This window comes from Mixophyes fleayi, chromosome 7, assembly GCF_038048845.1.
Source record: "Mixophyes fleayi isolate aMixFle1 chromosome 7, aMixFle1.hap1, whole genome shotgun sequence".
Classification (NCBI taxonomy): domain Eukaryota; kingdom Metazoa; phylum Chordata; class Amphibia; order Anura; family Limnodynastidae; genus Mixophyes; species Mixophyes fleayi.
Genome location: NC_134408.1, coordinates 12,797,097 through 12,821,847, shown reverse-complemented (window position 1 = coordinate 12,821,847; position 24,751 = coordinate 12,797,097). Strand labels below are relative to the sequence as shown.

Genomic DNA, 24,751 nt, shown 5'->3' with positions numbered 1-24,751 from the left:
TTAGTAGCAGAGATCAGCACCAGCACTGTCTGCCTGACACAGACCCCCCCTTAGTAGCAGAGATCAGACCAGCACTGTCTGCCTGACACAGACCCTCCTTAGTAGCAGAGATCAGCACCAGCACTGTCTGCCTGACACAGACCCTCCTTAGTAGCAGAGATCAGACCAGCACTGTCTGCCTGACACAGACCCCCCCTTAGTAGCAGAGATCAGACCAGCACTGTCTGCCTGACACAGACCCTCCTTAGTAGCAGAGATCAGACCAGCACTGTCTGCCTGACACAGACCCTCCTTAGTAGCAGAGATCAGACCAGCACTGTCTGCCTGACACAGACCCTCCTTAGTAGCAGAGATCAGACCAGCACTGTCTGCCTGACACAGACCCTCCTTAGTAGCAGAGAGCAGACCAGCACTGTCTGCCTGACACAGACCCTCCTTAGTAGCAGAGATCAGACCAGCACTCTCTGCCTGACACAGACCCTCCTTAGTAGCAGAGATCAGACCAGCACTGTCTGCCTGACACAGACTCTCCTTAGTAGCAGAGATCAGACCAGCACCGTCTGCCTGACAGACCCTCCTTAGTAGCAGAGATCAGACCAGCACCGTCTGCCTGACACAGACCCTCCTTAGTAGCAGAGATCAGACCAGCACCGTCTGCCTGACACAGACCCTCCTTAGTAGCAGAGATCAGACCAGCACCGTCTGCCTGACACAGACCCTCCTTAGTAGCAGAGATTAGACCAGCACTGTCTGCCTGACACAGACTCTCCTTAGTAGCAGAGATCAGACCAGCACCGTCTGCCTGACACAGACTCTCCTTAGTAGCAGAGATCAGACCAGCACAGTCTGCCTGACACAGACCCTCCTTAATAGTAGAGATCAGATCAGTACTGTCTGCCTGACACACACCCTCCTTAGTAGCAGAGATCAGACCAGCACTGTCTGCGAGACACAGACCCTCCTTAGTAGCAGAGATCAGACCAGCACTGTCTGCCTGACACAGACCCTCCTTAGTAGCAGAGATCAGACCAGCACTCTCTTCCTGACACAGACCCTCCTTAGTAGCAGAGATCAGCACTGGATCACTGATGGGAGTCTGCAGATCAGGGGAACTCTGCACCCCAGTCATGTAGGACTTTGTAGTTTGTCACATAGTAACTCCCATCCAAACCTCTTGTGATAAACACACATAGGATTCCTAGAACAATGAGATCCAAATTCTACAACAGTCTTTTGACCGTCCTCCTTTATGTTCATGTAGGTTGACAATATAAAAAACAACCAAAAAAACATCTTCTCTTAAGAACTACATTATAGCAATATACACTTATTAATTTTCCATAATAAATTAAAGTATATTTGAAATTCTATGAAGTAATCTTCTTGTTACAGCATTTACTTTATGATTTTTAAGCAGGAATTTTTATGCACATAGAAGGCAGCATACAGGGGCTCGGTGAAGGTGGCAGTGAAGGTGTGTAAGTTTCTGATGGGGTCACACAGATCATAGAAGGACAGACGTCCGGCCTCATAGTCCAGATATACCCCCACTGTCTGCACAGGAGATCCTGGATTTATTTTGTTTATCTTTTTAAGTATATGGTTATGACATGTTGTAAGGCAGTACTGAAAGTGCAGGCTCCATGATTTATTATTATAACCAATGAATTGTTCGTTACCATTTACCCTTCTCTGCATACTGTGACCGGCCACCCCTATCAGCCATATGTCTGCTTCACTCACATCCACTTCCCAGTAATGTTTCCCAGATGAGAAACTACAGGAGCTTAATACCTGCCGAGATATAAACCTCTCTGGTCCATCTGGTTTCTTCTGATTTACTTCAGTATAAGAAGCAGATCTGAGATCCTCTGATATAATAATGTAATTATAGGCTGTTTTTATATCCAGTAATATGTCTGATTTCTCCATCACTGAGAACCGTCTCTTTATTTTTAGATCAATCAGATTATCAGCAAAGTGTGAAAGTTCCCTGTGTAATATTTGTGAGATTATTCCCTCATCCAGACATCCAGCATTTCTTACATCACTGATGACATCACAGCACCTGTGACTGATAACATCACTTTCTAGCTCTTTCTTCAGGACAGTTAATGGATCTGTGATTTTACACAACTCCTCCATTCTAATAATCTTCCTGGACAGCTCATCCTTCTGTATTTCCAGCCGTGAGATCAGATCAGAGACTGAGAGTGAAATCTTCTCTTCCTGTCTGGAGATCTCACTCAGGACTCCTCTCTCCAGAGCGTCTAACTTCTCCCTGATGTCTCTAAACAGACCAGAGACTCTCTCAGTGACACCAGTGGCTTTTTCCTTCTCCTCTCTCCTGTGATCCTGCAGCCTCTGGACTCTTCTCTCAGTCTACTTTCCTCTCTCTCAGACTTCAGGGTCTCAGTAACAATTCTCAGTTTCTCTTTTTTATTATCCGAGGCCACATTCAGAAGCTCCACGTGGTGACCCCGGTGGTCTCCAGCCACCCAGCAGGACATACAGATAGTGGCTGAATCCTCAGAGCAGTAATATTCCACAATCTTGTCATGTATGGAGCATTTTCTCTCCTTAAAAGAGACAGTGGGTTCAGTTATAACATGTTCAGTGGATTTACTGTGTTTTCTTAAGTGTTTATCACAAAAAGAAGCTTCACACTGCAGACATGATTTAGTAGCCGGCACAGGAGAGTCACAGTAAGTACAGAAGATCTTGGTCTCCTGCTCTGGCTGAGTAGATAGGAAACGCTCCACAATGTTACTGAGTTTCCTGTTCTTCTCCAGCAGAGGGCGCTTCTGATACTTTGCTCTGCATTCAGGACAGGAATAAACTCCAGACCCCTCCTGTGTATCCAGCGCACTCACAATACAGACCCGGCAGAAGTTGTGTCCACATCTCAGTGATACAGGATCTATATAATGACTCAGGCAGATGGAGCAGCTCAACTCGTCCCCCAGGTCTGCAGACGCCATTCTAGAAACCAGGAAGAAATGAAACAAAATGTTTGTTATGTTACAGATCAGTGCACAGGGTGGGGCTGAGCAGTCACATCCACAGAGATATATAATGACAGTATGCCTGTAAGTGTGTATCTGGGGGGAGAATAGAGCTGGGACATATAGCGTAATACACAAGTCATACTAATATCTGTATAAACATTAGCTCTGAATTCCTATCTTATAATCTGTGAGATCTGATGTCATCCTGTCAATGTTCATTAGGAAACTTGTGTAATATAAGGAATAATACACCTGGGATATATGTGACATATATGAATCATGTGGTCTGCAGCCTCTTACTGTCATGTAACCCCTGGGTCCTGCATGTTCCGGGACATGTAATAAATAAGTCTCTAGTGTCTATCAGAACTTCTCACCTCAGTATCTCGGCACAGTGCTCCCACCCGGATCTAGATCGGTGCCCTCGGTGTATTAGGCTGTTTGTCTCCTACCAGGGTGCACCCAGCAGACCCCTCCCGACACTCTGCATGCACTGTCACAGAAACAGAAAGATAACAGAACATTTATTAGGAAAGTGAAAGTGGATGTTGGCCAATATGGGCGGACATGCAATATAATGACATATAGTGAATACAGTGACAATCAGCCACGCCAGCAGTCCTCTGAGATTTCACAGAAATTTCCTCCGTTTAGACAAATACCATTCAGCATTGCAGTCCTCACAGATTACTATGGGGACTGTGATGTTCGGAGCTACAGATGCGGGGGGAGAGGGAGCGCCCGCAGCTCACGTGCTCCAGAGCGGGCAGTGATGCTGCCCGTCTCCAGAGATGGTAGGGCTGCTGCAGGGGCACAGATAAGGCAGAGAAGGGGATCTTCTCCTCCCTCTGCCAGAATCAGGGCAAATGTGGTGGATCCTCAAACTCCACCTCTTAGAAGTAGAGTTCCTCAGGCTGCAAGTAGCAGTGGGGGATTGGAGACCTTGGCTGCATCATATTGATCTCCTGTAGGGGCGCAGACTCAGGCAGAGTCACCAGAGTTTAATAGGAATGTTCAGAGAGATTTAGGTGTTTCTACCCCTCCTAGTCCTTGGCTTAGTACTAATGTTGTGAATAATAATATGCATCATAATAGAATACCCCCCTCATGCCGAGGGATGGATGAGGGTTAGAGCCCGCCCCCCTGTTACACATAATGTAAGTTTTCAGCCTGCCCGCTCCCCTCCATTATATGTCCATACGGCCCCTCCCACATTGTTCCCTGCGTAACATTACTTTTCTCCTGCATTTCACACAGCCAGGCTCCGTCAGCCGGCTTTGCCATATGGCCATATGGTGGCCCCACTGACATTGGGGGTCATCCCCCCTCTCGGGGCAAACAGGCTGGGAATTTTCATCCATTATCATCTACTCCCCCCTGGTCCCTTCCTCTGGTGGCATTGAGAGATCCAGCCCTTAGTGTCACTGCCAGCTGGTCAATTGCATACCCCCCTCCTTGCTCGGCAGGGGTTCATATTTCTCCCCAAAATTGGATTGCGCCTTATCCTCTGCCTTCCAATGAATTTTTCTGCCCTGCACATAATTCTGACATATCACGGCCTTTACATATGCCTTTCCCAGACCAAAATATGTCCCTCCGTTATTCAAGGCCTGGCCAGAATCTTATCCGCCCCCCCTGGCCCAGATTTCTCGGTTAGCACTTCAGCTCTCCCTGAAGGTCCAATCAGTAATGTAGTAGGTAATGATAACCAGTCGGTCATTGTGGATGTGGCTAACATGTCGTCTGTTTCAGTGCCTGAAGCATCCGATGTAGGTGTGGGCGCGGTGGTGCAAGATACATCTGTGGCGACCAGGAGTTCAGGTCTACGACCAGAGGCTTCTCATGCAGCGGCTCCAGGAGGTGATTTATCAACTCATCCACAAGTATTGCCAGGGACATCTACTCAGAGCCCTCCACTTGCCAGCACTAGTGAGGACTCGGATGTGGAGGGGCAGGGTCCACGCAAGCTTTTGAAGATTTTAAAAGACCATTTAGCAAAGCCAACTAAAGTTGCTCCTTCTTGTATTACCCCCCTGACAGCTTTAGGATGTCCCATGGTTCATGTGACAATACAGCATTGTTAAGCGGGGTGCATCACAGCTCAAGAGACAGAATAGATAAAGGATTCTATGTCGATTTGATCTGCCTCACGTCTACAGCCAAGAAAGACCTGCTGGCGGCTTGTAGTAAGGGTGGTATGGGTGAAGAGGCTTACCAGACTTTCCCTAATTGGTTGAGGGAGTTTTATATCTTTGCAGCCATTTATGTGGAAACTAGGCCGGATTCTCGAGCAGACGTATGGAGGTATTTGCACCTCATTAATAATCTGTTGACTAACATGGGTGGAATAGTTTGGAGAAGGTACAATGAGAGTTTTCGTACTAAGGCACACAAAATGCATCTCAATCCCTTTGCTTGCAAGGATGTGGAGACATGGATGGCGCTAATGCTTCCATCAGAGGATTCCATCCAATCGGGGGTAGGGTCTAGGTTTCCAAGTTCGGGGAGGCATAGTACTCCCCAAACCAGCAAAAATAGATGTTTTGCCTACAGTAACGCCTCATGCGGAAAAGGTGAGTCTTGTCAGTACTGGCACGTCTGTTCTAAATGCCGCGGTAGCCACCCAGCCAAAGAATGTACCAAGCATTCAGCAGGCGTTGGAAGGGGTCGTGGGGCATCGGGAAGTGCTAATTAAAAGCGCCATCCCCAATTAATTTAAATGTTTTAAATACTTGGCTTAGTTTTTTCCCAGATGCTTTGCAAGCTGAGTTTCTCGCCCAAGGTTTTCTTTACGGTTTCCAGCTTCCAGTAGTAGGGGAAATTAGGTCATCTGCGGGCCGGAATCTGAAGTCAGCATTGCTACTTCCAGGGGTTCTGAAGGAGAATTATGAAAGAATTTAGTTTGGGCTGCATGATTGGGCCTTTTGCTTCTACTCTGATTCCCGGTTTGATAATTTCCCCAGTAGGGGTTGTCCCCAAGAAGGCTGCGGGCAAATATCATTTAATATAACATTTGTCCCATCCTCCCGGGTTTTCTGTTAATGATGCCATAGACGCGAGCCTTCCCCTTCACCCGGAATCTTTCAGATTTATGGGTTTTAAGTTACAGTTACGGTTTTTACATCGATTGCTGCCTCCCCATGGTATACTCAGTGTCATGCGCCTTTTTTGAAAAGTTTAGCTGCTTCCTGCATTGGTGCGTACAAGCAGGAACCGGGCACCCAGGAATTGCCCATTATTTGGATGATTTCTTATTCATAGGTCCTCCTTCATCCTCGGTCTGTGCGGACATCCTTTTTTCAGCTAAGGCTTTGTTTTCAGTGATGGGGGTCCCAGTGGCGCATGACAAGACTGAGGGGCCTAACACATGTCTGTCATTTCTGGGCATCGAGATAGACACCATGGCAGGTTGTTGTCGTTTGCCTATGTAGAAGATAGAAAAATTAGGAGCGCGGTTGTTGAAGTGCTTAGTTCCCCGGTTAGTTCCTTGCGTCGGGTTCAGTCCCTTCTGGGTTCATTTAACTTTACATGCAAGGTGATACCGATGGGACGCATTTTCTCTAGGAAATTGCAAATGGCCACAGCTGGATTAAAAAGACCTCATGTGAGACTACGCTTATCGGCAGAGATACAGGGAGATTTGCGGGTTTGGGCTAAATTTTTACAGACTTTTAATGAAGTCCATATATGGCCTAAAAAGCAGGTTTCTAATGTATTGTTAGATTTGCACACAGATGCCTCTGGAGCGAATGGTTTTAGGGGCATTTTTCAGGACCAGTGGTATGCAGATCCTAGGCCTGCGAATTGGCGTCATAACGGTTTGGTGTCAAATTTGATAGTTCTAGAGTTGTTTCCTATAGTTTTGTCCCTCGATCTCTGGTGCCATAGGCTAGCGAGCCAGAATGTTGTTTTCTGGTGTGATAACCTCAGGGTGGTGCAGGCAATTAATCGCCAGAAAGCCACATTGCCAGCGATGAATCTTTTACGCAGGCTTGTGTTAAAATGCTTGGAGAATGATATCATTTTCCAAGCCAGACATGTCCCTAGAGAAGTAAATATTGTGGCAGATGCCCTTTCGCGTTTCCTATGGCGCCGCTATGGGAACTCGCTCCTATGGCTCAATTAACCAGGATTCCTTGTCCTTCTGCATGGCAGTGTGTCGAATCGGGATGATCGAGTTGGCAGAGTCGTCCCTTGCACAGTCTACGAGATGAGATTATCAGGCAGCCTGGCATCAGTGGGAAGTTTTCTTACGTTCCAGGGCCCCAAGTCAGGCAGAGAAAATACTAGATTTTATGTGGGAGAAATATAGTATTGGCGTGAATAAGTCAGCCATGGCCTCAATCCTAGCAGGCATATTGTTTATGGCTCGATTACATAACAAATTAGATCCCACGAGAGGTTTTGTAATTTCCAAGGCCATGAACGGATGGGCTAGGGTTCGCCCCTCTGCTCCTGATATTAGGCGTCCAATTACTGTTACACCTGCTTAAACAGTTGATAGTGTCGCTAGCGGCTGTAACTTCTAGCGCTTACAAGGCTATATTATTTAGCACAGCTTTTTCCATGGCAATTCATGGAGTGTTTAGGATTAGCGAGCTGGTAGCTAACTCTAGAGTTTCTTTAAGTTCAGCTTTATTGGCTAGATACACTCTAGTGGCTAACACACATGTTTCAGTTAAAATTGTTCGATCTAAGACAGATCAGTATAGTAGAGGACATTGGGTCACCTTGCCCGCTAACACTGATTTGAAGATATGTCCGGTTTCATTGTGTGCTAAATTGGCAGAGATTTGTCCCAGAGATAGTGAGGCATGGTTAGTGCACATTGACAGGTCTCCTCTGTCAAAATTCCAGTTTAATGCCATATTTAAAAGTGCGGTGCTGAAAATTTGTATAGACCCAAAATTCTATGGAACCCATTCTTTTCGTATTGGGGCAGCTACAGCTGAAGCTGTAGGAGGGGCCTCTGTCCCTGATATTAAATCTTTGGGTCGCTGGAAGTCAGATAACTCTAAAAGGTATATTAGACCTTAGATATCAATTATGCTCTTTTCTGCTTTTCATCTTCTTTCTATCATCTCTGCCCCTCGTCACCCCCCCCCCCATCAACCAACCCCGCCGCCCCTTTCTTTTCCTTCTTCTCTTTCTATCACTTCGCGTCCCCCCCTCCTCCGATAATTCAGGGCGAATACAGGCCTGATTAGTGTTGAGCCTCTGGGGTTTTATGGATTTTTCACCTTCACTTGGGTTACCGTTCCTTCTCCTCCCTTCTTCATGGTTAAACCTGTTTAGGTTGGTACCTTTCATTTCCATTGTTCATTATGGGTGTTAAACCGTAGTAGGTTGGTACTTTATGTCATACTGTTAAACTGTTATTGGTTGGTTCCTCTAACCCGTGTTTAGTACGTAAACCACATGTGGTTGGTGTTCATGTGTCAATGGCCCTGTAGCTGTAGTAACACTGTCAGGTTGGTATAACATGCATTCATTAGTTCCCTCATTCATTAGTTCACCTTTAGAATCCCATTCATCTCTGTGATACCTTTATAGGTTGAATTCTCCTTCAACATTGAACCTTTAGGTTAATTCCCACGCATTCCCTTATTCTCTTCACTCAATCTCACTCCAAGCGCATAGCATTAAACATCATTGGTCACTAGTGTCACTTATACAGGTTGAGTGTATAAACCTTTAGAGGTTGGTTTGCCCTTTACCGCCAATTTTACAGTGGTATTAAACCGTATTGGTTGGTTATCATTTCAGACAATTAACTAATTTTTTTGGACCCGCACTTATTAAAACTGCAATTAAAGCAATCCCTATAACTGGGGTATGTTTGGTTGGTTGAGCAATAGACGTGGAATATTGGTTATTGACAGGTGTATGCTCTGGTCCAGTGGTTATCACATAGATATCAGGTTTTTAAGGGCGACCCTTATATTAGGCCTGTTTAGTCGCTGTCAATGGTCGGAAGGGTTTTTATGCATCATAATCCTTACGTTGATCAATTCTCTCTATCTCTGGTTCACAGGCCAGAAGATACAGATTTGGATAATGGGACACACATTTGTGTATTGGGCAAGTTGGCAAGTGATTGGTCCAATTTTACATGCCTGGTCCATATTAGGTGGATGGGGAAGAGGGGTCTATGTTGGCCATCTCTTGCCTTGGTTGAAGGACGAACTTTCAAAAAATCAATCTCCTTACATCCTAGTTTTCCATCTTGGAGGTAACGATGTGGGTAAGACTAAATCGTTGGCCCTCATTATTAACATCAGAGAGGATTTGCTTGCTATACATTTACGTTGGCCAACAGTAATTTTATGCTGGTCCAATATAGTTCCTCATCTGTCTTGGAGGTTTCCCATCCGGCCTTCCATTTTAACTAAGCTGTTAAGAAAGATAAATAGTGTCACAGGACAGGTGGTTAGAGAGTGGGGAGAAAGAGATATTTTTCACCCATCCATTAAGTTAAACAAAACTCACTTATTTCGGCCTGATGGGGTTGACTTAAATAGAGAGGGTTTAGGGTTGCTTATTGGTGAGGTCTTTCACTCAGAGTGTACAAGCTTATGGACTTACCATAGAGCAGGTAAGGGCCAGGTGACAGGAGATAAGCGAAGTCCAGGACAGACCAAGGTCAAAGGGCAAAAGCAGGCAGCAGGGTGAGGTCCAGGCGGAGGTCAGGGCTTACAGAAAAACAGGATATCCAGAGAACAGGCAGAGGTCAGGGTCACGAGCAATCAAACAGAGTCAAGTAAGCAAGCCAGAGGTCATGCACAGAAGATTAAATCCAACAATATAGAAACAGAATACAGAGCAGGTCAGCAGCCAGGAACTGAATGCTATAACCAGCTGGGAGGCTAAGCCCTCCTTGCCTTAAATACATGGAAGGACCAATGAAAACTGGAGAGGCACAGCAGGGAGAATTAGCCCCAACAGGAGACTAATTAATCTCTAGTAGTTGCACACGCGCAGTCGGGTCACGGCGGTGATGTGCAGAGCGTCCCGGCCTTTGCCATGGCGACGGACGGGACAAAAAACGGAAGTGACGCCCTGGTCATCATGACAACGGCCGGGACGCGGCTCGGCACCGCTGCGTCTCGTAGCAAGTTTACGGTCATATAAGATGAAATGACACCAGAACATGAAACCTTAGTCACATGTGTTTTTCGTGGCTGCAGAGAAATTGTCCTTATCACTGTAATTTTATTTTTTATTTTTTTCAGAATGGATTGGCAAAAGGGACTTTTTATAACTACAAACTCACATTTGAGAGTGGCTTAACAAGTATACTATTTTGCTCAGCCATATAATTTTACATGTATATTCCAGTTTAGGAACTAAAAACATTTGTGTGATTCTGTTTGTAGATAACATTCTTTTTCAGTTTTTGAGATATTATTTTCATTATTCACATTAAGGGAAAGATTGACTACCCATTGCCCCTGCTTTATAACACAGAATGCTATGGTTATACTGAACTTAGAATATTGTTTAGTTTAAATGTAAAGTAATTATATGTTATTTTTTTTTCTTTTCAACTGCAAAGCCCAATCAGGAAGTTTTTTTTAGTATAGAAATATGTATACATTCTTGTACTCTCTGTTAAACAGGTTTTTCTGCTTAGACAAAGATCTTCTGATTAGTATACAAGTAGTTGCATTGCATTCCTAACTCTATAACATTGTCAAGACAAATATATGCAAAAACCAACTACACGTATATGTGTATATATATATATATATATACAAGTTAACCCGTGCATGATACTCATGCATTCTAGTCAAATCAAGCTACTTAAGGTGTTAAAAAAGGTTCTTGTCATGCATTTGGGCCTAGCCCAGGCCTCCTCAGGGGAAGAGCGTTACTTCCCGACGCAAGTGCCCTTTTTTAACGTGGTTTTGTCCACATGTCACCACCTCATCATTTTTCTCCATCACCTCATCCTTCATCTTCATCGCCACATCCTTCATCAAGCTCAGAGGGTGGAGATAGACAGGATTATAAAGAATTTCACATTTACACAGACACACATGACTGTGCAAATATCTATATTATTATATATTGATAGCTACCTGTTCTGATCATTCTAGATACTTTACCAATTATATATAAAAGTGAAGATATGGTATTGTGTGGTATTATGCTTGTAGAAGTTTGCAGCAGCTACAAGAACAATTTAATTTGCCCTGCCACCAGCTTAACCAAGAGGTGTTAACAAGGTGGAACTCCACCATGTACATGCTTCAGAGGATGGAGGAACAGCGCAAAGCCATCCAAGCATATTGCACAAGCCATGACATTGGGAAAGGAGGGGGGATGTATTTTAGTCTTGCACAGTGGAGAATCCTTTCTGTGTTGTGCAAGGTGCTGAAACCATTTGAAGTTGTGACGTGTGACGTGAGTTCAGACACTGCTAGCTTGAGCCAAGTCATTCCCTTAATTCGACTTTTGGAAAAGCAGCTTGAGAAACTGAAGGAGGAGATGAAAGAAAGCAATTCCGCAAAGTATGTTGGCTTTGTAGATCAAGTACTTAGTTCACTTCGCCATGATCCAAGAGTTAATAAAATCTTGAAGTCAGATCACTATGTTTTGGTGACTGTGCTTGATCCTAGGTTTAAGACCTACGTAGATTCTTTGCTTCCAACTGACCGAGATCTGAAGAGATGCAAGGAGCTCCTGGTCAGCAAGTTGACCACTCAAGTGTCCCTGGCTTGACGGCGTCTCCTTCAGTTTCTCAGGCAGCTGCTGCTCGTAAGAAATTGCACTTTCCAAAGAGAAGCAGGGATGACGCAGGTGGCAGACCACAACAGTTTGACATCTGGGGGTAAATGTATCAAGCTGAGAGTTTTTCGGCGGGTTTGAAAAACCAATCAGATTCTAGCTATCATTTATTAAGTACATTCTACAAAATGATAGCTAGAATCTGATTGGTTGCTATAGGCAACATCTCCACCTTTCAAACCCGCCGGAAAACTCTCAGCTTGATACATTTACCCCCTAGTCTGGTTTGAAAGAATTTAGCAAAAAAAGTGTGACCACAGCCATAATTCCATCCGATCCTACTATTAACATGCAAAGGATGGTGGAGGATTATTTTCAAGAGCTCATTGAAATCAACATGTCAGACAGTCCCTTTCCATACTGGGAGGAAAAACAAGCAATTTGGAAACCCATGTACAAACTCGCTTTGCAATACCTAAGCTGCCCACCCTCCAGTGTGTATTCAGTAAAGAGTTTTCAGCACAGCCGGGAACCTTGTCAGTGATCGACGTAGAAGGTTACTTCCTAAAAATGTGGAAAAGATGATGTTCATCAAAATTAACTACATCTTCCACGAGGAAGACCTTTACCGGCAAATACATCCAAGTACTGACACTTCTGTAATGGCGGATTCCAGCGGAGATTAATTAATAGTTGGTGATGATGATGTACACACTGATGAGGGTAAAGATGATGCTGAAGATGATGACGACAACATCTTGACAGTACGGAATTCATTTGACAGCACTGTTGGTCTAACCTGCCTTTAGGGCATTGATAGTTGGTTTAGTGGGGGCCCAATATTAACCAAGCACTTCAGCCACAAAGGTGGCAGCCCTTGTCGCTGAAGTGTTTGGTTTGTTAAAGTGTGCATGTCCTTTGTAAGATCCAACATATGGGTGGGTGGGAGGACACAAGGACAATTCCGTCTTGTATTACTTTTCTATTGTGAGTTTGTGACACTGGTGTGTGGCAATGTTTTCTAGATGTGATATAAACTGCAGTATGTTTGTGTCGTTGCTCTGTCGCTTAACATCCAGCCAGCTCTCTGCAGTATTTTGCTGAAAGTGTATGAAAAGCATATTGTGACCTGTGAGGTGGTAAAAATTGAATGGAAATGACTGGAAATTAGTGTTAGTGAGGTTAATAATAATGTAGGTACAAAATAATATCTAAATTATGTGATTTTAGCCCACAGAATGGAATTTTGAAAAAAAATAGCAAAATAAAACCAAAACATGTAAGGGCGGTTTTGGCAAACCAAAACCCGAAAGTAATCCAGATCCAAAACACGGGGGTCAGTGAGCATCTCTAGTTAAAAGCTAACTCAGGCAATGGCTTTAAAATTAACAACCATATAACACTGGTTACATTACGGTAAACGACATAAGACCAGATGAAGCAGCTAAGAAAGCAGCGACCCCACTCATAACTCAGGCACACAATGCCATCATCAGTTACTGTAATGTTTCTAATGAATTTATCGATATGCAACAGTTGTGTTCCCTACAGGATAAAGCCATCTGAAAGTTGAAGGGATGTGGTCAAGAGTCCACTGGACTATGAAAAGATGGACTAAGTAAGCCAGTTGCTCCAAAGGTATATTTCCCAAGACTTTCATTTGGGTAAATAAACTGGGCCTATTCATTAAGGTGAGCAAAGCAAAAAAAAAAAGGAGTAAATTTGCTCCTGGACAAACCATGTTACAAAGCAAGGGGTGCAAGTTAGTTTATTATTTTGCACATAAGATTAATACTGGCTGCTATTTCATGTTGTACACAAATACTTGATAGCTTTATTTTTACATTGAAATTTAAAGTTGATCTAGGACATGCCCAACCCCAACTATAAATCTGTTCTACATTTTAAATTTACCTCCCCCTCCAATGCAACATGGTTTTGCCAAGGTGCAAATTTACACCTTTTTTGCTATGCTTTCCTTAATTAATCAGACCCGCTATGTGTAAACAGATAAGAGCATATTGGTACATACATGACGTCTCTTCTCACACAAGTAAAAAGGCTGCTTCATGCCTTGCGTGTTTGATAAGAACACAGGAAAAACAATACTGACATATCCATCCCACATTCCTCCTACAGAAGGCCCATTCCACCTGGTCCAGTTTGACTTCATGTAATTGCCAAAGTGAAGGAATTTACAATATGTTTTCTTTTTTTTTTTTTTTCAAACACCGTAGCTTTTACATTCCAAGAATATTGTACAAGAGTTTGTGTACAGATGCAGCATTCCAAGAATTCTAGAGAAACTAATTTTTCAGAGGCAGAGTTTCAAGCAATGTTTAAACTGATGGAAATTAGCAGCAGAATTCATACCCCATATAGGCCAGAAGTTAGAGGGAAAATTGAACAGTTTAATGGTACTGTAAAAAAATCCAAAAAACAAGCAAACTGAGCAAGGTTATGTCTGAGACAGGCTTGGCATGGGCAAAGGTTTTGCTTCTGGTATTTCACAACATCAAATCTTCCACGAGAAGATTTGAAGTGTAACAATGACTGTTAAATATCTGGTTACCTTGCACAAAGAGCTGAAGAAACAGCAACAAATTTTAAAGCTTCTATTGTCAGATATGCCGGACACTAATAAGCAGATTCAATTGACTGCGTAACTCTCAAAAGTAATGTGGCCTGCACACTATTACCGTTAATAAGGTCATTTAAACCCAGATTTATGCTCGTGGCTCCCTGAGCTGCGAGCAAAAACTAGCGCTAAAAAAACCGTACTAACGGTAAAAATGTGCACTATTACCATAGTAACGCGGTCAATTGAATCTGCCCCTAATTGTCATGACATTGAACCAGTGGACTGTGTTATGGTTAGATATTACTTACGTTCTAGTTGTTTAATAGAGCATTGGGAAGGACTGTACCAAGTGTTGATGACTACGACTGCTTAGATGAAATTTACTGAACAAGACACTTGGGGGGGAAAGTTCAATCCCCCCCAGAATAATGCTGTGCTAAGTGTTTTACCGTTAATAAGGTAATTTTAACACAGATTTCTACTCGTAGTCCAGGGATCCGCGAGTAAACAGCAGGCGTTGAAATTACTGCATTAGCGGTAATTAAGCGCACTATTACCTTAATATTGGTAATAATGCGCAGGCCCCGTTATTTTTTACAATAACGCGGCCAATTGAATTCCCCCCTTGGATTCACTTGAGCCACTGTGGCTGAACCACAGAACACTCAAACAGCACAGACGAAAAGGACACAACTTAGGACTTATTCCAGTAAACGTAACAATGATTTGGAACATGAAAACGGAATCACCAAAGAGGAATGTGCTGTACATTGTGGCCATCACATATTTATTTATCATAATGATTTATTTAATGTCTTCTAACAGCAATTCTAATAATGTTTCTCAAATTACAACCCAGTGGTCTGGTATTGTCTGGTATTACTCTGATAGTTCTGTCATAGGTTATTTACCCAGTCGAGGATATAGCTGTGCTCACAACAGTAAGAATAGAACCATTAGACAAGCCCATGAGTATGACCAATGTGATGCATTGCTGCCTGTTGAATATTGCATCTGTAAGTGCTGTGTCCTCCTTAGATGAGATGTATAAGTTGGTGCCAGGAGAACCCAGAACATTTTATGAATTTACATACATGTTTCCAACAAATGAGGGTTTTAGAAACTGGCAGGTTTACTAGTAACATGAAATAAGAAACCAACAAAACACCCTAGTAGAGAGTGGACCATAAGGATCCCGATAAATTAAACAGATATAGAATTTGCGAATCTGTAATTTGATCCTGCAGTTGAGCAAGATTTATGACACAGCTGTGAGCTTATTGTACTCATGTAGACATTGCCAGGCACTGTTGTTGATAGGAGGACGTTCTGGATTGAATGCTCAGTGCTGGTAGCCACGTTTGGCCACTATAATGGCGGTACATTTGTATTTACTTTTGAACATACTTTTATATTGCAAAATGAACCTTTTGTGCTTTGGAACCACAACCTGATCGGACATCTAATAATATACCTTTAATACTCTATAAACTCAATACTTCTTAATCTGAATCCTTGGCTTTTGAGAACCCCCATGACCCCACTCATGCACTTAAACATAAATTTAAATTCAACTGGATAACTTCATTTATATGCTACTTGGGAGTACAAATCCCCCCTGAACCCTCATAGATTGCAATTATTCTTTGCCGTTCAACCAATTTAATAGTTTGACTAAAATTGGACCAGCTTTAAGGTTTTGTGATTAGGTCGGATTGCAGCAGTGAGGATGTTATCGCCTAAGATCTTATATCTGTTTAGAACTATTCCTTACATTTTACACCCAAATTTTTCACCAGATTTTATGCCATAATATCAAACTTTATTTTGAGAGGTAAAAGATTCAAATTAGTTAGTGATCGACTGTTTAGAGTCAAACTCAAAGGTGGCTTGGCGTTCTCCAAAAAAGAGCCTTGTCCGCTGGATTCTTTCTTGGATCAATTGAAAAACTGGCTTGCTCCCCCTCCATTAAAGCCTTGGATTTAACCCAAAGCCTTCCCTTTACCAGACCTCATCTGGAGCACTAAAATAACTTTTTAACCTAAAAGTTTTCTACTGAAGAGTGTGTTTGACACAAAACACTAACTCTCATTCAAGATTTGACCCCCTTTCTCTCTATCCTGGTTCTGTATAAGTTTATCCTAGGTTTACAACTCACCTTCTGGCACAATCATGAAATCCTTAAAATTGAAATCTTTTTGAACACAACACCTTTATGTAATTTTCCCATCTCCAAGAAAAACCCAGCTCCCCTTCCATGACTTCTACAACTTTCTACAAGTATGTCATAGGATTCACTCCCAAGCTTTCCCTACTCCTAACTTTAAAACCTCCTCCCTTCTGCCTTCTCAAACTTTTACTCTCTCCCATCGATGAAAATAAACTTACAATACAAACCAGATCGGAAACAGACCTTCAACTATCTCTTTCAGACAAGCAGACAATCCTTCAAAATGTCCAAATGTATAAACCACACTTTAATGTTGGTCAAAATTCTCCACAGATTGTATACGATGCCAGTTAAGCTGCATAAAATCTGGCCTAATGTATCTAAATTTAGCTGGAGAAATTGTGGTGGGTGATGTGATCCATATTTTATGGTCTTGTTCTCTTCTGCAAAACCTGTGGTCTGAGATCTTCCACCTAGCAAATACAGAGGTAAATAGTAATATACCACCCACCCCTGAGATCGCCCTTCTACAGCATTACCCCCCATACCTCCAAGTCCATGACTAACTTAAAACCGGGCACCGTTTGTATAGCTACCACAGTTGCAATCGCCAAACCCTGGAAAGATCCTTCTCCAACACTTCTCTCTAAAATCATTTCTAAATTTCAAAGAAGCTATGAAATAGAGGCTTTAAGTACTCCTTGCCCCCCCCCCCCCCCACCACCACCACCACCACCACCACTAAATGGCAAAAATTGGTTGTCTATTCCCATGAGCATCTCACCTTGCCCTAATTCCTCTTCCAACAGACACCTCTTTTCTGGCTTGAACATATCAAACTATATCAATTTATATGTCAATGGTGCTTCCTCTTATGTTCTGAATGGCAGGATAGCTCACACAGCATTCATGTTTGAGCTATCAAGCCAATCACAAGTAGGTATAAAAAAGAAAAAACTGTCTTTTTTATGGCGGTTTTGACGTTGTCAATCCACAACCCATCGCCAGACATTTTACATCGCAGCCTCAAACCACCATACAGTAAATGCGGAGCACTAAACTACCACCAAACGTGATTCTTAGTAAATTTACCCCTAAGAGTGAAATCTGTTCTGACCTTCCTTAGTAGCAGATAACGGATCAGGGGAACACCACACCCCAGGTATGTGGAACTCTTTATTATAACCCTACCCAAAGGCTATGGGTACAAGATACTATGTGACAAACACATATTGAAATTCTAAAACTATCAGATATCAATTCTACAATTAGACCTTGATTGTTACATTCATGATAATTTGTTTTTATATTAACAGCTATCTCTAAAGAAATACATTGTAGCAATTTTCAGTTATTAATATACTATAGTAAATGAAAATATATTTTGTTTTCTAGCAAGGAATCTCCTTATTGCAGTTTTTAATGTATTATTTTGATGCAGGTACTTCTATAAACACCAAAAGCAGCATGCAGGGGCTCAGTGAAGGTGGCAGTGAAGGTGTGTAAGTGTCTGATGGGGTCACACAGCTGATAGAAGGACAGACGTCCGGCCTCATAGTCCAGATATATCCCCACTGTCCGTATAGGAGAATCGGGATTTCTTTCTTCTATTTTTTTATGTATATTGTTATGACATGTTCCAAGGTAGAACTGCAAGCACAGGCCCCATGACTTCTCATTATGACCAATGTAGGATTCATTACCATCTATCTTTCTCTCTATACTATGACCGGCCACCCCTATCTTCCATTTCTCTGCTTCTTTCACATCCACTTCCCAGTAATGTTTCCCAGATGAGAAACTGCACTCGCTTAAAACCTGACCGGATTTAAACCTTTCTGGCCCATGTGGTCGATTCTGATTTACCTTAGTATAAGAAGCAGATCTGCGATCCTCTGATATAATAAGGTAATTATTGGCTGTTTTTATATCCAGTAATATGTCTGATTTCTCCATCACTGAGAACTGTCTCTTTATCTTCAGATTAATCAAATTATCAGCAAAGTGTGAAAGTCCCCTGTGTAACATCTGTGAGATTATTCCCTCATCCAGACATCCAGCGTCTCTTACATCACTGATGACATCACAGCGCCTGTGACTGATGACATCACTTTCTAGTTCTTTCTTCAGCACAGTTAATGGATCTGTTATGTTACACAACTCCTCAATACTAATAATCTTACTGGACAGCTCGTCCTTCTGTATTTCCAGCTGTGAGATCAGATCAGAGACTGAGAGTGAAATTTTCTCTTCCTGTCTGGAGATCTCACTCAGGACTCCTCTCTCCAGAGTGTCTAACTTCTCCCTGATGTCTCTAAACAGACCAGTGACTCTCTCAGTGATACAAGTGGCTTTTTCCTTCTCCTCTATCCTGTGATCCTGCAGCCTCTGGACTCTTCTCTCAGTTTCCTCTGTCTCAGACTTCAGGGTCTCAGTGATATTTCTCAGTTTATCCTTTTTCTTCTCAGAGGCCACATTCAGAAGCTCCACGTGGTGACCCCGGTGGTCTCCAGCCACCCAGCAGGACATACAGATAGTGGCTGAATCCTCAGTGCAGTAATATTTCAAAATCTCATCATGTACAGAGCATTTTCTCTCCTTAAAGGAAACAGTGGGTTCAGTTATAACATGTTCAGCTGATTTACTGTGTTTACTTAAGTGTTTATCACAAAAAGAAGCTTCACACAGCAGACATGTTTTAGTAGCCGGCACAGGAGAGTCACAGTAAGTGCAGAAGATCTTGGTCTCCTCCTGCTCTGGCTGAGTAGATAGAAAACGTTCCACAATGTTACTCAGCTTCCTGTTCTTCTCCAGCAGAGGGCGCTCCTGATACTCTGTTCTGCATTCAGGACAGGAATAAACTCCAGACCCCTCCTGTGTATCCAGCGCCCTCACAATACAGACCCGGCAGAAGTTGTGTCCACATCTCAGTGATACAGGATCTGTATAATGGGTCAGGCAGATGGAGCAGCTCAGCTCGTCCCCCAGGTCTGCAGACGCCATTCTAGTAACAAGGAAGAAGTGACACTAAACTTTCTTATGATGAAAATCAGTGCACAGGATGTTGCTGAGCAGTCTCGAACAGAGAGATATGTAAAATGAAAGTGAAAGTATTGTTGTGAATTTCTATCTGGGGAGAGTTTGAATACTTTCGTGTCAAAAAAGATATAAGTATTATAGGAGTGATACTTTTATTGGCTAACCAAAAGAAATGTTTATATTTGCTAGCTTTCAGAGCACAGAGGCCCCTTGATCAGGCATGTCACGAACACGCTCCCAGCTGCCGTGACTTTGGGGTGTTCGCTGTATGAGGTCACACACGATTTCAGCTCGCAGTCTCTCTCACCTATCACACAGGTTCTAGACCTACGGAATCGCCCCCAACACAGCGCTCTCACACCCCCAGACACTTCAAGGTTCAGCCACCACCTATTGGGTATGGGCAATAGGACCCCAATATACTGTCCCACACTGGCACACAGGCTTCTAGTTCCACAAACTAGCAAAGACCCACACCAGCACACACAGGGTTAACTCTTCACACCTCCAGACTATTACACAAATGTAAATACAAGCACACACAGCTTGTTAATCAAATGTATCAACAAATCATACACTGGCATTCCAAGGGTAACCTGGACGAGCAATCTCTTCTAAACAGGCTATGGATTCTTTAGAGTATCAAGGACGAAACTTATTCAATTATAGATTTAATATACAAAAAGTACAGGGTATACAGATAATAAAAATAATAAATAACAATTAATAAATTTGACATAACAAGCAAAAACAGTTTAAAATAAAAAGGATTACATTCAGATTTGCACTCACATGAATTGCATTCTGGCCAAGGGGAATTGGCTAAGAAGATGGACAGCTTATCAATGTAACTTGATTTCCTCAAAGTCTGACAGATTTTTCCTTCAGAACACAGATTTTTAAGCAAACTCAAATGGGACAGCATTCACAGGGGCAGTGTGAATGCTAATGTGGGGGCGGAAATGTCCCCTGGGTGTCACCTCAGGTTTGTTCAAACTATTCCTAAGTTTTGACCGGTCTTAGCTTTCCTCAGATACCTCCCAGAGACATAACTTTCCCTTCAATAAACCAATCATAATTTCCCGCACATTTAAATACCAAATATGATGAGATTACAACAATATCCAATCTCATCCTGAAATACCTGTGCCTATGGCTGTTCCCTGTGTAGTTGGTATCTATGTGTCAAGACCCTTGTGTGGTTTTTGCCCCTCAGTACGGAGTGCCATCCAGATTTCCCAAAATGTGAACTATGTAGACATTTTCCTTTGAAACCCATATTTCCATATATCTTTATAGGCAGTCTTCAAACACTATCCTTGTCTACAAGGATCTCACCTAGGCATATGGTTCTCCAATTTACACCCAGGGGTTAGATTGTGTTTACCTATTGAAAGGAAGTCAATTAGCTAGGGAAATACATGATGAAATACAATGGATGTCTGTGATCTGCATATCTTAAGCTGGTCTCTGCACAAAGGGTTTGCCCAAGTCAATTACCTCCTCCTGGGCTCATTTGGTCACACATTTATCTGAGTTGAAGATCAGGTTAATTTAGGTATTCATGCAAAGATTTATTTTGGGTCCTGACATCCAATATTCTATTTCCGCATAGCAGATTTATGCTCTCATCCTGACAAGGCAGGTTTACAAATGAATGACTGAGAAAAGGGCACAACATTTAAGAGATGTTATAAGCAATTTTTACAGGGGGTGGAGGAATTCATCATAAAGATAAACTTATCTTTATGACATATCCCCCCCCCCCTCCTGTACAAATTGTCTTTTTTGACACAAAAGTATTCACCCTCACATAGATTTTTCTGGCTGACACAGTACTGCAATAAAAAACAAATATTTTTTTATTTTGCTACATATATCTGGGGAGAAAACAGGTTCGAGACATAATTTTTCAGGGGTGTGGTCATACAATTGGGGGCGTGGCAATGGCCCATTGGGGCGAGTGGCTAGAACATCAAAATCACTAAGTCCTGAATTCACCGGAGCGTGACATATGACCAAGCACTCCTGACTTTCAGGACCTCTAGCACCACTCTGTAGTTCAGTCTTGGCCTGCACCTTACATTGGGCACAACACTCACCAAAAATAGGCATTGTCCCTACTAGAATCACAACATTTCACACACTATGCTGCTCTCTCCTACCTGTTGTTCTCACTTTCACCACCTGTGGCTGCTGGTTTCTTTAGTTGTGGCTTGCCCGGATCCTGGAATGTTGGAGGACCTATTTGGAAAAAAAAATGGCTACATTTAGGAAATTACAGCCAACCCTGGCGTTAAATCAATAGCACCCACAATTATTAATTAGGCCTTCCTCCAGCCCCAACATTAAAATAATAGTATTCACATTTAATAAATAAACTTATTTCCCTTCCTGCAAACAGCCCCAGCAATACCTATTTTCCGCAACCATCACTGCCGTTAAATAATTCATAGTCACATTTAATAAATAGACCTCATTCTCCCCAACTCACCACCATCTTAAATTAATAGTCCCCACTATTAAATTGCCTCACCATCACCCTACAAACAAAATAGCACCCATTAATTAGCCACCAACTACCTCACACACACTGCATTGCAACAAGCCCCCTGTGCCATCACACACATTACTGTGCCCCTTCATCACAACTACACTGTGCCACCTTATGCTCACACTGCGCCCTCCATGCTGCTTTTCCCCCTTCTTTTTCACTGTGCCTCTCTTCTCCCTTCTTTTTCACTCTGTGCCTCTCTTTTCCCCTTCTTATTCACTCTGTGCCTCTCTCCCCCTTCTTTTTCACTCTATGCCTCTCCCTCTTCTTTTTCACTCTATGCCTCTCCCCCTTCTTTTTCACTGTGCCTCTCCTCCCCTTCTTTTTCACTCTCCTTTCCACCTTCTTTTTTACTCTGTGCCGCTCTCCTCCTTCTTTTTTACTCTGTGCCTCTTTCTTCCTCTTATGTTTCACTCTATACCTCTCACCCCTTCTTTTTTCACTCTGTACCTCTCTTCCCCCTTTTTTTTCACTCTGTGCCTCTCTTCCCCCTTTTTTTTCACTCTGTGCCTCTCTCCCCCATTTTTTCACTATGTGCCTCTCACCCACTTGTTTCTCACTCTGTGCCTCTTTCCCCCTCTTATTTTTCACTCTGTGCCTCTCTCCCCCTATTGTTCACTCTGTGCCTCTCTCACCCTTCTTTTTTACTCTGTGTCTCTCTCTCCCCTTCCTTATAGCACTGTCCTTTTCCTCCCCTTGCCTCTCCGTTTCTCTACTTAACTTTTGTTAGCTTCTTTCTTTTCTTCTCTAACTGACTGTCAGGCGTGACTTGATGACGTGAATGGAGAAGAGAGGAGGGACGCCAGCGCCGCCATCGCGTGAGTATGTTTTTATTTTTTTTCTTCCAGCTCCCCCCACCAACGGACCCCCCCCCCCATACCCCAGCTCCCCCCCCCCCCGCAAAAAAAAAATGAAGAGATCGCACGATACAAAAAGAAAAAAAAAAAGAAAAATTTAAACTTAGCGGTGAGGGCCCCGCCCGGGCCCCCTGGCATGGCCGGGCCCAGGTAAAATTTATTTGCCCCCCCCTCTCGGCAGCCCTGCCTGTAAAAAATGTAATAATTGACCAGACAGATTCAGTACACCTTGTGGTGTATGGAGGTTAAATCACTAAAACAATGGGCACAGCCACACTAGAGTTCACATGTGTGCCATTACAGTTTCACATCCCTGATCATAACGTTAGACCACTATTAGGACTGCTTGATAGTGTTAAACTGGGCTTGATACACCTGGAAGCCGAAGTCCATATAGTACAACCAGAAACTCCAGATTTCAAGGAATTCAAAGATCTGTTCGACGGTGACATGTAACTGGATGAGTCAATTGTCCCAACAGTCAGTGCACCCCGGCGCATCCCCGTTGCCTTGAATGACAAAGTGCTTGTGAACTAGACCCAGGCGGGGGCTGAGAGAGGGAAGACCGGGGGGGCTCAAAGATGGCCGCATCACATGACTCGGGATGCGGCCGCGTCATTGATGATGGCGCCGCATCCCCTGTCATGTGATGCGGCCGCCTGTGCGCTGACGCGGCCGAATCACATGTCATCAGATGCGGCCGCCGGGGAAAATGTGATATATTGCATCCGGGGGCGGCCGGCCGGCCGGCCTACCCCCCGGCCCTAATAGCGGTCTGACTGAGCGGCCCAGTATAATTACCCCAATAGAGGAAGCATCACAGTGGGTCTCAGCCAGGGTGGCTGCAGTGAAAAAAGACGGGTCAGTCAAACTATGCATAGACCCTGTGCACCTAAACAAAGGACAGCTGAGGTCTCGACACCCATTGAGAACGATCAAACAAGTTATTGCTGACAGGCAAAAATCTTTAGCATTCTGGATGTGGCAGATGCCTCTGGACAAAGAGTCTTCCAGGCACACCACATTCATGACACTTGCTGGACAATATGCTTTTTTGGATATACCTTATGACGTTACCACCGGTGGCAAAGCTTTCCAATGATGCATGGAACAGTTGTTTGCAGGATACCCATGTGAAATCATTGTTGATGACATGCTTATCTGGGGTTGCAACATGAAGAACACGATAAGTTCCTCCGTCAGGTGTTGGAAAGGATCCGTGCTGTCAACTTAAAGCTTAACCCAGACAAATACAAGGTCCAGGTGTTGGAAGGTCCATATGTGGGTCACCTGCTCTCTGACAAGGGGGTGAAGCCAGACCCTGAAAAACGTCGGTCATTCAGCAAATGTCCTTCCCTGAGGACAAACTCTGTCTTCAGCGATTCCTGGGAATGACAAACTACCTGTCAAAATTAGTTCCCAACTACAGTGAGACAATTGCACCACTATGACAGCTCCTGCACCAAGATACAGAATGATGCTGGCAGGAGCCACAGCAGGTTGCAGTTGCAATATTAAAACACATGTTAACAAGCCCTCCAGTGCTTCTGTACTTTAATGTACATTTACCGGTGATGATCTCTGCAGATGCCTCATAACACGGACTGGGTGACGTTTGCCTCCAAAATAACAGGCCCATAGCCTTCTCCTCTAGAGCACTGACTGAGACTGAATCACAATGTGCACAGATTAAAAAATAACTATGCCATTAGTATTTGCCTGTCACAAGTTCCATGACTTCAGTACGCAGACCACCAGCCACTCGTCAATGTACTGAAGAAGCCTCTGCATAATGCCTCTGCTGCATACAAA

The 24,751-nt window shown here is 43.3% G+C and overlaps 1 protein-coding gene across 1 annotated transcript; it reads right to left on the bottom strand.

The window, feature by feature from the left end:
• Positions 1-1,395: 1,395 nt before the first annotated feature.
• Positions 1,396-19,645, bottom strand: LOC142098457 (uncharacterized). The gene is given in 3 exon segments (XM_075181302.1): positions 1,396-2,385; positions 2,388-2,982; positions 17,919-19,645. Coding segments are annotated over 3 exon segments (3,159 nt in total). The 5' UTR covers positions 19,493-19,645.
• Positions 19,646-24,751: the final 5,106 nt, after the last annotated feature.